Source organism: Microtus ochrogaster, chromosome 2 (genome assembly GCF_000317375.1).
Source record: "Microtus ochrogaster isolate Prairie Vole_2 chromosome 2, MicOch1.0, whole genome shotgun sequence".
In the NCBI taxonomy this organism is placed as follows: Eukaryota; Metazoa; Chordata; class Mammalia; order Rodentia; family Cricetidae; genus Microtus; species Microtus ochrogaster.
This window is the reverse complement of record NC_022010.1, coordinates 3,572,258-3,584,949: the sequence shown is the minus strand read 5'-3', so window position 1 is coordinate 3,584,949 and position 12,692 is coordinate 3,572,258. Positions and strand designations below refer to the sequence as shown.

General features: G+C 45.0%; 1 protein-coding gene across 2 annotated transcripts in view; it reads left to right on the top strand.

Moving 5' to 3' along the window:
* Nucleotides 1–10,695, top strand: part of Coro1c (coronin 1C) — a 79,356-nt gene extending 68,661 nt beyond the window's left edge. For both annotated transcript variants that reach the window (XM_005344249.3, XM_026785241.1), the window contains exons 7-11: nt 342–446; nt 5,138–5,283; nt 6,488–6,545; nt 7,512–7,757; nt 8,600–10,695. In XM_005344249.3, coding sequence (XP_005344306.1) covers nt 342–446; nt 5,138–5,283; nt 6,488–6,545; nt 7,512–7,757; nt 8,600–8,719 — 675 coding nt within the window. In that variant the 3' untranslated portion in view covers nt 8,720–10,695. The remainder of the gene's footprint in view (nt 1–341; nt 447–5,137; nt 5,284–6,487; nt 6,546–7,511; nt 7,758–8,599) is intronic.
* The last annotated feature ends 1,997 nt before the right edge of the window (nt 10,696–12,692 follow it).

The window sequence follows — 12,692 nt, the reverse complement described above, 5'->3', positions numbered from 1 at the left end:
AAAACAGCTGCAAAGCAGAAAGGCTTTTTTTGTCTGTGTTGTGGAGCCATGCTGATGTTTGCCTTGATTGTAAGTGGTGCCCATGTACAATCATACATACAGTCAACACAGTTGTCAGTGAGTTTGGTCCCTGGTGTTTGCATGTATAAGGATATGCCCATGTTGTTCAGAATCTAAATTCTGCTGGAAAAATGGATTATATTAAAGAATGTATAATAAGGTTATGAGAATTTGTCTTTTAAACACATGCCTACATGTGTGTATTAAATATGTCCCTATGCATGTGTATATTACATATGTGTCTATACATGTCTGTATGTTGTTTATGGACTCATTTTCAGAAAAACATGCAGGAACCGATCGCTCTTCATGAGATGGACACTAGCAATGGGGTGCTGCTGCCTTTCTACGACCCAGACACCAGTATCATTTACTTGTGTGGAAAGGTAAACAGGAACCCTATGTCTGATATGACATCAACCCTAGAAGAGACAGGGTGAAATGTTTCTAAACTGACGTGTGTGTGTGTGTGTGTGTGTGTGTGTGTGTGTGTGTGTGTGTGTGTGTGTAGTTGGGAGCTACTTGTTCATTCCTGGCTGCTGACATGAAATAATCACACAGAAACTATATTATTTGCAATACTGTTTGGCCAATAGCTTAAGCATATTGCTACCTAGCGCTTATATCTTGAATTAACCCATTTCTATTAATCTGTGTATCACCACGTGGCTGTAGCTTACTGGCAAAGTTCCAGAGCATCTGTCCCTGGTGGCAGCTACATGGCTTCTTCCCTGACTCTGCCTACTCTCCCTATATATATCTTTTCCAGCCTGGCTATCTTTTGTTAAGCCATTGGCCCAAAGCAGCTTCTTTATTCTTATTCTTTATTCATTAACCAATGGTATACAGAGAGAAATCCCTCCTCTTTTCTGTCTAAATAAAAAGGAAGGTTTTAACTTTAACATAGTAAAAGTAAATATTACAAAACAGGTATCAAGCAAGTATTACAGTCACGATATTTATATCTACTTTATCTTTTATCATAACTAAGAAAAACTATAAATATAACTATATTCTTCAACTCCATCAAAGACTCCAGAAAGATATAATATTACCTTAGTAAACAGGAAGTGCATTGTAAGCAAGTTCCAAAACTCTAGAATTGACAGAGACATCTTGCTGCCTGGACAGTTAACCAGAGCTCTTCTGTATCTTTGGGGCATTCATCTTCAGCCCACAGGCCCATAGTATGTAGCAGACTTTTCCATGACATAGGAAATTTCAAAGACAGTTCCGCCTATATTGGCAGTTTTCTAGTCACTTTCTCCTGTGTCCTGCAGAATGTCTGGCAGACTCTCTCATGAAGTAGGAACCCTGAAGGACCTTTAGACAAGTTCAGCAGTCATTTTTCTGTGAGTCCTGCATGTCCAGTTCATATAGCATAACATCAAGCAGTCCAGGCAAGAGTAGTTTCTTGCCCAAATAGCTAATAAACTCCATAAGGAGCTCTTCGATGCCCATTTTCCTCTTGAAGTAATTGCTGCTGCCAGGAGCAGATGTGTCTTATTGTCATGATGAGTCCTAAATTCTTAAAACATTTTAAATGCCATATTCTGAAGGTCTCTGAAAGATTCAAAGAATACCTATCTAATACATCTAGAAAACCTAACATGACTATAAGCTTGACTATTATAGATGATTAAATATTAACCTGTATTTCTTAATTATACATTACACTTTTAAATGAACTGCACACACAGTACTTTAATCAAGAGCAGAAATATCCATATAACAAAATTGATCTAAAATTTGTATCAATAGACCAAGATCTGTACCAATGCAAAGTATTGATCTCTATATCATATTCCCCTTTAAATGTAAACAAACATGTATAAACAATCTTTTAGGGAATTTGGGCATAGTTCTCTACAAACTTCTTGCTTTTTCTTGGGCAAAGTATTTTCTTTTCAGAGGTTCACAGAGACCTTTGGGGGAGGGGTTCTTGGTCCATCAAACTACATTATCCTGGAAGGAATCCATAGGTTTTCATCTTCTGTGGAAACAAAAGCAGAACCTCTTTTCCAAAGCAGCAAATCCTTGAAGTCAAGATACCTTTACAATATGTATGTTGGTTTAGCTTAGCAGCCCGAAAAATGAAATACCTCTCTGTACTTAGCTCCTTCACAGTCAAAAAATTCAAAGAAAACACAATAATATACATAATCCAGACTCTCAGTGAATTTTCCATTTTTACATGGATACAGAACTCACACATCTGGGCCATTCCTCCTATCAGAGATTTCTCAGGGGGTCTTCCTTGGTCAAACCTGATTTTTCTTAATGCAGAATGAATCCACAGTGCCTCATTTCCTGTGGAAACCAAAGCAAAACCTCTTCTCCAAAGTAATATATCTTTGTACTTAAATTTTAAAGTCAGAGCATTTTTAAAGTATATATACTGGATTAATCCAACAGCATCTATAATCAAATATCTTTTAGCAGCTTTTGTTCCTTCCTCAGTCATCAGACAATTTTTTAATTAATTTATTTATTATGTATACAGTATTCTCAGTATTCTGGTTGCATGCATGCCTGCAGGCCAGAAGAAGGCACCAGATCTCATTACAGATGGTTGTGAGCCACCATGAGGTTGCTGGGAATTGAACTCAGGGCCCCTGGGAGAGCAGGCAGTGCTCTTAATCACTGAGCTCTCCAGCCCCTTATCAGACAATTTATAGACAACACAATAACATACAGCATCTAGACTCTCTCGGTATTTTTCATCTTTATGTGGCTTTATTTTAACCTCTATTTCTTTTATTTTTATTTTTAATTTTTGGCTTTTTGAGACAGAGTTTCTCTGTGTATCTTTGGCTGTCCTAGAATTCCCTCTGTAGACCAGGTTGGCCTTGGACTCACAGAGATTCACCTGCCTCTGCCTCACAAGTGTTGGGATTAAAGGTGTGTGCCACAACACCCAATGACTCTCTTTATTTCTTTTAAGGACTTTACCCTTTTTTTTTCTCCCAAGCCTACATATATTTTTAAATATACAGTAAACCATTTAGAGGTTTTCTTCATCTTTCTATATTTACTGTATATCTTTTTCTGACCACATGAGTCTTTAATTTGCTAAGCAGTATGGCTAGGATTAAAGCCGTGGCTTTGACAGCTGGATCTAGCCCATTTTTCTTAGCTTTTTTCTGAGAGTCTAGCCTCATGGCAGAGGTACTGGCCGGAGCCATGTTTATTGGGTTTCAAGGTCCCTGTCACCGCCAATATGCAGTCAGCTTTTCATCAACACCATTTAAGTGTTTTGTGGCAGGACCTCTTAAAAGAGCTGCAAGGTTTTACAGTCAGGAAGCCTCTCTTAAATGAGAGCTCTTGCCTCTAGCAAGCAGAGGCTACCTGAGAAAGTGCTGCTATCAAGAAGCAGTGCTTAATTCTATTCTTTTCTATCTAGAATAACTTCCCAAACTCTCTCAGGTTTTTAAGTGGATTTGGTTAGCCCCACGTTGTATTGGACCCTAGAGTCCAATCACCAAGGAGGAGTTGCCCCCAAGAGACCATCTCTCACACCACAGCTAATATAAAAGCATGAGGATTTTTATTAATTCTGTCATGACAGGGTCTTCCAGCAGTCGGGAGGCTAGAAAGACCCCAAATGGCTGGTACAGGCTATTTTTAAAGGAAAAGCCATAGAAGGAAGGGATTGTCTGGGGGTTGTTCTTTAACTATTATGATTGACTTATTCAAAAGGGCTATTACCAATAGTTGGCTGGAGAGTGGTTGTCAGATCAGATGAGGTAAGAGGGAACATCTGAGGGTCACTTTGCCCCTTTCCTAGGGCCTAAGTCAAAACATCAGTAACTGAGTCAACACCTAAGAGTTACCTTGCCCCTATTCAATAACTGAGTTCTATTTGGAGAACATTCACAAGGACTCAGGGAGACAATGGAAAGTTCCCAACATTTCAGTACATGTGGGGGCAATTGTTAGGTCCTTGGTTCCCGGGGGGGGGGGGGGGGAATACTACTGAGACCGAGAGGGCTCAGAATTGTCAGAAATGGCTTCAGAATTGTCTTCAAGTTCTACAGTTGGCACGCCATTCTGTTGACTGAGGTCTTTCTTTCCTGTCTGGTTCCAGCAGTAGTTAAGTCGCAAAGAAATCACACAGAGGTCTACATTAATTATAAAGTGATTAGCCTAGTAGCTCAGGCTTCTTATTAACTCTTATAACTTATATTAGCCCATAATACTTGTTTGTGTTAGCCATGTGACTTGGTACCTTTTTTGGCGAGGCAGTCACATCTTGCTTGCATACTGACGAATTAACCCATTTCTATTAATCTGTGTTTCGCCACATAGCTGTGGCTTACTGGCAAGGTTCTGGTGCATATGTCTCTGGCAGCAGCTACATAGCTTCTCTCTGATTCCACCTACTCTCTCTCTATGTCTTTTCCAGCCTGGCTATATTCTTTTAAGCCATTGGCCGAAAGCAGCTTCTTTATTCATTAACCAATGGTATACAGAGGGGAGTCCCACAGTGTGTGTGTACGTGTGTACATGTGTACACATGCATGCATGTCCTCTTTCAGACCAGGTTGCAGTCATTGGGCACACTGACATAACTATCATTTATTCTTAGCCTAGCAAACACCTGCCTCAAGCAGCTTACCAAAAAATAGCTGACCACTATAAACAAGATGACCGTGGGGTTTTACACACTGCGAGGAGAGCCTTTGATGCTATCCAGGTTTCTTTTAGAGAGACTCCATTGTTGCCCTGGCCAGGGAGTGAATGTACAGACAGGTGGTTGTGCTCTCAGCCGCCTCCTCTGCTTGCTTGACTTTGAAGTTGGTGCTTGGGGCAGTTGTGTGGACCAGTAACATTTTTGCCCTGACCCTGACCTGCTTTCTGGGCCCAGAATAGAGGCAGAGGAGCCTTCTAAAGGATGTGTTAGAAAACTCTAAGTAGGAAGGACTTATCTTGGTGGGGAAACAACTGTTTTATATTTCAGGCAAATGTTTTTGGAGAAAGCAGTAGTCAGCTACTAAAGTTAGATTCCCTTGAATTTTGGGGTGGTAAGGGGTTTTACCCTGTTAAACAAAACGTTTCTTGTCTCTGTTTTTTGTAGGGTGACAGTAGTATCCGCTATTTTGAAATCACGGATGAATCCCCGTATGTCCACTACCTCAACACATTCAGCAGCAAGGAACCTCAACGAGGGATGGGCTACATGTCTAAGCGGGGACTTGATGTCAACAAATGTGAGATTGCTAGGTAAAGAATTGAACCCAAAGTGTCCAGTGTTCATGACAGAACAGACCAACTCCAAGGCTACCTTGGGTGTATTTGGAGCTGATTGTAGCATGTGACCTTGTGACTTGCAATGGAGCAAAGCAGTTATACCACTCGGTCCCATGTTTCACATGCTCACTTCCTTCATTCTGAATAGTAGTGTTTCCTGATGGGCAAGTGGGTAAGAGCCTTGTGCCTTCATCTCCCAAGTGCTACGGTTCCAGACCTACACCATCATGTTTGGCTTCTTTTTCTTTTTTAAAAGTTACAGTACAGTGGGTGGTGGTGGTTCACACTTTTAATCCCAGCACTTAGGACACAGAATCAAGTAGATCTCTGAATTTGAGGCCAGCCTGGTCTACAGAGCAAGTTCCAGGGTGGTCAGAGCTACACAGAGAAACCCTGCCTTAAAAAAAAAAAAAAGTAGATGGTGCAATTGGTAAAACTCTGACCCTTTGAGTGTAAATTAAATGTAGGTCCCCAGGACCTATGGTAATGCACTATGTTGCACACCTGTAATCCCAGTGATAATGAGATGGAAGGTGGAGGAAACAGATCCCCAGAAGCTCTAGAGTCAGTGTTCCAGGCCTCAAATGAAAGGTGGAAGGCAGGGCCGGCAGAATTTCTTAGTGGGTAAAGACACTGGCCACATGGACCTGATAGCCAGAGTGTGAGCCTTAGAAGCCTGTAAAAGTGGAAGAAGGGAACTGACTCCATAGCTGTCCTCTGGCCTGCACTTGTGTGCTGTGGCATGTGCACCTATACACTAACACACAGAGAAATGATAATGAATTATAAAAATTATAAGAAAGTGGAAAAGAACCTGCAGACCAGCACCAGCAGTTGTCCCCTGAGCGCCACACATGTGCCATGTGTGCAGAAACACAAGACACACACATGAAAACCCAAAGAAAAAAGTACTGTTTATGTGTCGCATGCTCAGTGCCTCGTGTCTGGGAACACAGTGAGTCCCCGTGGCGTGGCACTACATCTTTCACAGACCTCTCACACTCGCCGTCTCCAGCTGCAGGGATGACCTCAGTCTGTTCCCCTCTGTAACGGGAGCACAAAGCCATGCGGAGGTCTGGAACAGCGGATGAGGTAGTCAGTGACGTGTGTTCACATCTCATGGACGCTGCGGAAAGTAGTCTTGAGCTGCCACTTTGTTTTTATTTCTCTTCTGAAGGTTCTTCAAGCTTCATGAGAGAAAGTGTGAACCTATCATCATGACTGTCCCCAGGAAGGTGAGTGTCCAGGTGTTTGCCTCTGTGTGTGTCTGTATGCCATCTGCGTGCCTGCCTGCTTCTCAAGGAGTTCAGAAGGTAGTGTCAGCTCCCCTGGAACGTTGAGTGCCACATGGGTGCTGGCAGTCAGACCTAGGTCCTCTGCAATAACAGCAAATGCTATAAGCCCTGAGCCACCCTTCATGACCATAAAGCGTTTCTTTACAACTCTCGGGTCACACTCTAGCATGGAAGCAGGAGTTGATACAGTAGCCATGGAGGAGCACTGCTTGCTGGTTTGTTCTCATGACTTGCTCAGTCTGCTTTATTACAGCACTCAGGACCACCTGCCCAGGGGTGGCTCCATTCACAGTGAATTGTGCTCCCCCCCATTAATCATCAATCAAGGAAATGTACTATAGGCTTGTCCACAAGGCAGTCTATGGCATTTTCTCAGTTGAGGTTCCCTCTTTCAAAATGACATAAACTAGCCAGTCTGCCATCTCTCCAGCTCCACGTACCCAGTTTTTAAGTAACTTACATTTAAAAAAAAAAAAAAAACTCAGGGGCTGGAGAGATGGCTCAGCGGTTAAGAGCATTGCCTGCTCTTCCAAAGGTCCTGAGTTCAATTCCCAGCAACCACATGGTGGCTCACAACCATCTGGAATGAGGGCTGGTGCCCTCTTCTGGCCTGCAGACATACACACAGACAGAATATTGTATACATAATAAATAAATAAATATTTAAAAAATAAATAAATAAATAATTTAAAAAAAAACTCAGATCAGTGTGATGGCACATGCTTGTAATCCTGCTATCCAAATTATAGGAGAATAAGTAAAGAGTGGGACATACAGCTTGAGGTAGAACACTTGCCCTGCATACATGCGCACAGGACTTAGTCTTCAGCACTACAGAAAGATGAACAGCTCAGGAAAGCCCCAGCCTTTCTCGCTTCTCAAATGTTGCCCAAATACCTTTTGTAGTCTGACCTCTTCCAAGATGACCTATACCCTGACACAGCAGGGCCAGAAGCTGCCCTGGAAGCAGAGGAGTGGTTTGAGGGGAAGAATGCAGACCCGATCCTCATCTCCTTGAAGCATGGGTACATTCCAGGCAAGAACAGGGATCTCAAGGTGGTCAAGAAGAACATTCTGGACAGCAAGCCAGCTGCAAATAAGAAGTGTGATCTCATCAGTGCTCCCAAGAAGACCACAGACACAACCAGTGTGGTAAGGAGTGTGTACTTGGGGCTGGACTTGGCGTGTCCTCTGGAAAGTTCCCTGGTGCAGAGCAGTGTCCAGTGACAAGGTGACTGTGGTTTCTTGGCTAGCTAGCACTGCCTTTGTATTGCCTACTGTGCTGTCTGAGAGTGGACAGGATCCCTGCAGGGTTTTCTTCATCCCTTTCTCCAGTAAAGCATCATGGGGTTCAGGGTTGCAGGAGCCAAGTGAGTGTTCCATGAGAAGGACATGGTACCCATGGGTACTGCATAGTGCTGTAGTGACTCTGGGGTAGCAATATGGACGACCTTGGCTAGAGCCATAAGGTTTGGGGGCAGCCCAGCCTACCACCAGAGGGCACTGCCATCACAGGAAAGGATAGGTATCTGTCCAGGAACGGGGAGGAGCGAAGGAAACCACGTGGACCAGAGTGCCTGAAGAAGCTAGTGCTTTGGGCCTTGACCAAGAAGTAGGCATCTGGACTTGGTGCCCTAAGGTTTCCACTGAATAAGCTCAAGTGAGAGAAAATAGGGCTTCCTCAGAAGACCTAGCGGCAGGAAGTCCTCTGTGGCTGAAGGAGTCTCCCAGAACAAATGGGGGCTGCTCCTGACAACCAGAGGCATGAGTGGGCTGTAGGGCTTTGCCCAGCTAGGTATGCAGGTGAGGATTGGGAGCCTCACTGAGCACTGCATTTTCCTTGTGAACTCCTCTGTCTCAGGAGTGTCACGTGTCTCGGAAAGACTTGGTGTCCTAGCTGTTCCCAGAGTAGGAATGTTGAGCTAAGTTTCCCCGTTCTGCCCTGTTAGACTTCATTAATGTTGTTGGTCACCTTTTTCTGTTTGTTTTCTTAGCAAAACGAAGCCAAATTGGATGAGATTTTAAAAGAGATCAAATCCATAAAAGACACAATCTGCAATCAAGACGAGCGCATTTCGAAGTTAGAGCAGCAGCTGGCAAAGATGGCGGTCTGAGGCCCGCCCACCTCCACAGTTGGCAGCTGCTCATTGGTGTGCTCCGAGGGAGGGCAGAAAGGGAAGCACTGCCATTTGGAGACATTCCATTTCAAATCTGTCAGCCAGCGATAGGCCACATTCCAGTAAGAACTCGATTCCTCTCCCAAATTTGCAAAAAAAAAAAAATGAAAGCTGAGCTTTTTATCAGGAAGCTTTTTGGTGTTTGACAGGCCCAGTGACATTGAACTTTACTACATTTAAATGCCAGATATTCTGAATTTTAGAAAGCCCACCCGACCCAGTGTCCTGCCCACACACCTTTTGAGTGGGGCCAACACCACCTTTGCTCTGTGTATTTCTCCTTTTTTAATGTTGCCAAAACCAAAAGTAGCTTTTTTTTCTTTGTACTTTGCTACTTTACAGTATTTGTGTGGTTGGTTCTTTTGGTTTTTTCCCTTCTTTATTTGAAAGGGACAGCACTGTGTATGTTTATAAACAAAATGAAGATGAGAAGATTATTTTGTATAAAATGTCACGGGAACAATCAGCGTAGCCACACAGTGCTGGTCACTTGCAGCACAAACCCAGTCATCTAATGGCTGTCCAGCAGGGAAACTTGAGGAGTCACGTGGACCCACACACCACCCTTCACTCCGCTGAGTCTTCGATCAAACAGCTCTTGTCCTCTCTCTCCTAGGAGTGGGTGGTTGTACAGATGGAATTTAGCTTCTTGATGTTTCACATGATTATGATCTAACCCAAACTAGCATGTGTTTCTGCAGCTTTGTTCTACGTAGGCTCTGCTGCTTCTGTCCCCTCTAGCATTGTGGTTCCATTTCGGTCCATATTGGACAAGGGCGCCCAAGACAAGAGGATGCACGTGTGTTGAGGTGTTCTTGTCCAGTGAAGCAGCTTGCCTTGGCCCTTGGGCATGGTGTGGGACTTGAACCCAGGAGCTGTGAGTGGAGCCTCTGTCTGGTGGTCGTGTTTCCCACATCTTCTGTGACCACCTCACTCTGCTGCCTCCTGTCCCTGGAGCCCAACCACTTCAGTCTGCCCACTGCCTGTCAGGCCTAATCAGTGTGCAGGATATGACCTGAGGGCTCTTAAACATTGTGACTGAGGGAAAAGTCCAGAAGAAAGTAGAAAGGGGGTTGTAGAGATAGGCTGTAGATCACCATGGGCAGGCACTGTCCTCAGTGCCACACAAATCAGGCTACTGTTCCCCAGCACTGACCACGACTGTGGAGCACTGCGTTCCCTGGACCTACAGAGGACAGGCTGAGCCTTATTTGCCTCCTGGGGCAGCTGGAACTTAACTCCTGGTATTGTATGTTTGTGAAAGCAGTTGATCAGATAGTGTCAGGGGATCATAGAAGGCAGGCCTTGGCATGTGTCCATGCTGGTGTGGGCACAGTACTGGCTGCAAGCAAATCCACAGGGTATCAGGACAAAGGCAGAGTTAGAGTGTGTGGGCTGGCTGGGTAGTGTTGTAAGAAAGGTTCGCAGCCACCATATGGGCTTGCCAGCTCTGCTCCAGGGTGTCTGCACCTTTGTGGGTTTGTGTGTCTGTCTTGTTTTTTAATGTTGACGTGGATACTGAGATGTGAAGAAATGGCTAGAGCGACTCACAGGCACACAGCACGGACAGCAGTGTGCGCTGCTGGGCGAGCATCTTTGTTCCAGGATTCAGAAATGTACTGGAGTCTGGTCGAATTAATTAAGTAGCGGTTGTTGGGGCTGGTGATGGAGCACCAGAGGGAATGTGGTTCAGAGAGAAGAAGGAGCGAGGAGAAGCCAGCGGCCACAGTGTGTGCCAGGCTCAGAGTAGGCACCTGCTACATGCTGGATCTTTCCCTGTCTTGTCGCTGTCTTCCTAAAGCTGGGACACCAGAGGACAGTGAACTGCTCCCAGATCCGCTCTTATAGAGTGGCCATAATGTTCTGTCAAACCACTTGCTTCCATTTTCAAAGATAAAAGACATTGATTACAATTGTGTGCTGTCTTTCTTTCACATCTCACTCCTTCTGGACACAGGCATGCTGCAGCAGCTGCATGACAGTGCTCTCTGGAAGTAAGTACGAGGAGTTGGGTGGACCCTGTGCTCCAAGGAAGGGTGATCAGGGGGGCCTCAGCAGCTGGTGCTGTGGTCCAGACTCTCACAGACCTGCCTGGTAGATCCTGCCTCCAGCCTTGGTGGCCAGTGTGACCCGAAGCCAAGCTCATCTTCTCCTGTTTCTTCCCTGGATTAGGGAAAGGATGCTAATCCCATGTGCTTTGGAGGAGAGAAACACCCAAGCTGACCACTGGGCCTCTTGCAGCGACAACATGGCCAGAATAGGGGTTGAGGGAGGGGCTTCCTGGAATTTTGAGACAAGGCATCATGTAGTCTAGGGTGATCTTAAATTTGCTGACCTCAAATCTTTCTTCCTCCATCTTCCAAGTGCCTGGGATCACAGACGTGCTCCACCATGCCTGGTTCGTGTGGGCTTTGTGCATGTTCAGCAAGCACTTTACCTACTGAGCCACACCCTCAGACCTGACTTTTGTTCTAGGGTTTTTGTTGTTTTATTGTTGTTGTTTAAGACAAGGTCTCAGAGTCAGGAGTAGGGGCACGTACCTATAATCCCAGCACTCAGAGCAGAAGCAAGGCCAGCCTGGTCTACATAGTGAGTTCCAGGACAGCTAGGGGTATATAGTAAGACCTTATCTTAAAAAGAAGGAAGACACGGTCTTAGGTACCTCAGGCTGTGTTTGAACTTCTTGTATGCTAGATAGCCTTGGGCCTCTTGCCTCTGTAACCTGAGTAACTGGGGTGCATGGGTGTGTGTGTGTTAAAGCAGGGTTTTCAGAAGAAGAGAAACCTTGCCTGTGCTTTGTGTTCCAGCAGGTTCGCTGTGTCTTCGTTGTACCCTCCAACTTCTTCTTTTCTATTACTCCATCCCTGGTGACATTTCAGTATTTGTAGGGAAGAAGTCTCCGTGTTTACCTCTTCTTGGTGCTTATGATGTGATGGGCAAGTAACGGGAAACTGACCCCCACCCCACCCCAGGTCCTTCCTCCTGCGCAGAGGGAGCAGCAACTGGTTTTCCACGCGCCTGGGAGGGGAAGTTGGCAGGTCTCTCTGGGGACCCCGGCTGTGGGGGAGTAGCCTGGTGCTTTGTTTACAACTGGCCTGTTGTCTGGTTTTGGCCACCTTGATCCTCTGCCAGGAGACCTGACAGTCGCTAACTCTCAGACAGACAGACGTTGTCTGGAGAGAACTTACTTTTTAGGGTTACTTCCCCCCCTCTGCTTAGTGCTCTGTGTTCAGGAAAGCTTGCTGTTGTGTCTCAAGGAAGCTGTTAACTATAAGTAGCCCTGTCTCCTGCCAGCGCAGTTAGGAGTCCTGAAATTGTCACTGACTCGTGGATATGATTTTGTGGTCAGTGGCACAGTTTGCATTTGTTGCCCAGGATGCAGTAACCTCCAAAGAACACTGGAGAGGTGGGTCCTTTACTCCCTCACTATAGGTCACATGTGCACAATGACAGCACCTTTCTGGACCTGCTTCTCACCGGAGAGCTTCGCCCCAAACACCAGTGGGGCATAAAGACTTAGAAGACTGGGAACTGGCCCCACAGTCACTGGTCACATTCCTGTAATGCCTGTGACTATTCAGTCATTTAAGAAGGATGTTGAGTAAGAAACTTTTTTTTTTTTTTTAAAAAAAGGTTGTAGTTTGGGCTGGAGAAAGGGCACAGCAGTTAGGAGTGTGTGTCTAGACACACAAACGTGGCTCCATTCCAGGCAATCTGATGTCCTTGTCTGGCCTTCGAGAGCACCTGCACACATGTGCTCCCTGGTGCACAGACACACAAATACACATAAAAATAAATCTTAGGAAAAAGTAGGATATAGTTGATTCTGACTTTTGCTTTTAATATACAATATTTATCGTATATGTACATAACTGACTGGATATGGCTGCACACACCTAAATCCCATCAC